Here is a 322-nt window from a genome sequence, read left to right as displayed (position 1 = left end):
CGCCCCCTGACCTTTGACCCCTGACCCCCCCAATCCAGGCTCGGAGGAGGAACGCAAGGCCGTCTCCACCGCCACCTCCCACGGCTCCCGCCCCCGCAACCGGGGGGTCCCCTCGTCGGGGGAGGTGTCGGTGACGGTGGGGGCGGGGCCGGCGGTGGCGGGGGCGGAGCTGGAGCTGAGGGCGGTGCTACGCAACCAAGGGGTGGAGCCTCGCACCCTCCGCCTCCGATTGGCCCTCGGCGCCGTCCGTTACACCGGGGTGGCCGGGCCACCCTTCCGGCAGGAGCAGCACCGACGAGCCGTACCCCCCGGCCAAGGTGAG

The 322-nt window shown here is 74.8% G+C and overlaps 1 protein-coding gene across 1 annotated transcript in view; it reads left to right on the top strand.

The window, feature by feature from the left end:
* The window catches only part of TGM1 (transglutaminase 1), a gene marked incomplete at both ends in the record, with an annotated part of 10,895 nt that extends 10,579 nt beyond the window's left edge, over positions 1–316 (top strand). Inside the window, one exon of the mRNA XM_014961020.1 lies at positions 39–316. Within this exon, the coding sequence (XP_014816506.1) occupies positions 39–316 (278 nt within the window). The remainder of the gene's footprint in view (positions 1–38) is intronic.
* Positions 317–322: the final 6 nt, after the last annotated feature.

The sequence above is a fragment of the Calidris pugnax genome, unplaced genomic scaffold (genome assembly GCF_001431845.1).
Source record: "Calidris pugnax isolate Ruff unplaced genomic scaffold, ASM143184v1 scaffold656, whole genome shotgun sequence".
Taxonomy (NCBI): domain Eukaryota; kingdom Metazoa; phylum Chordata; class Aves; order Charadriiformes; family Scolopacidae; genus Calidris; species Calidris pugnax.
The sequence above is the reverse complement of the archived record's forward strand: the minus strand, read 5'-3'. Positions and strand labels throughout refer to the sequence as shown.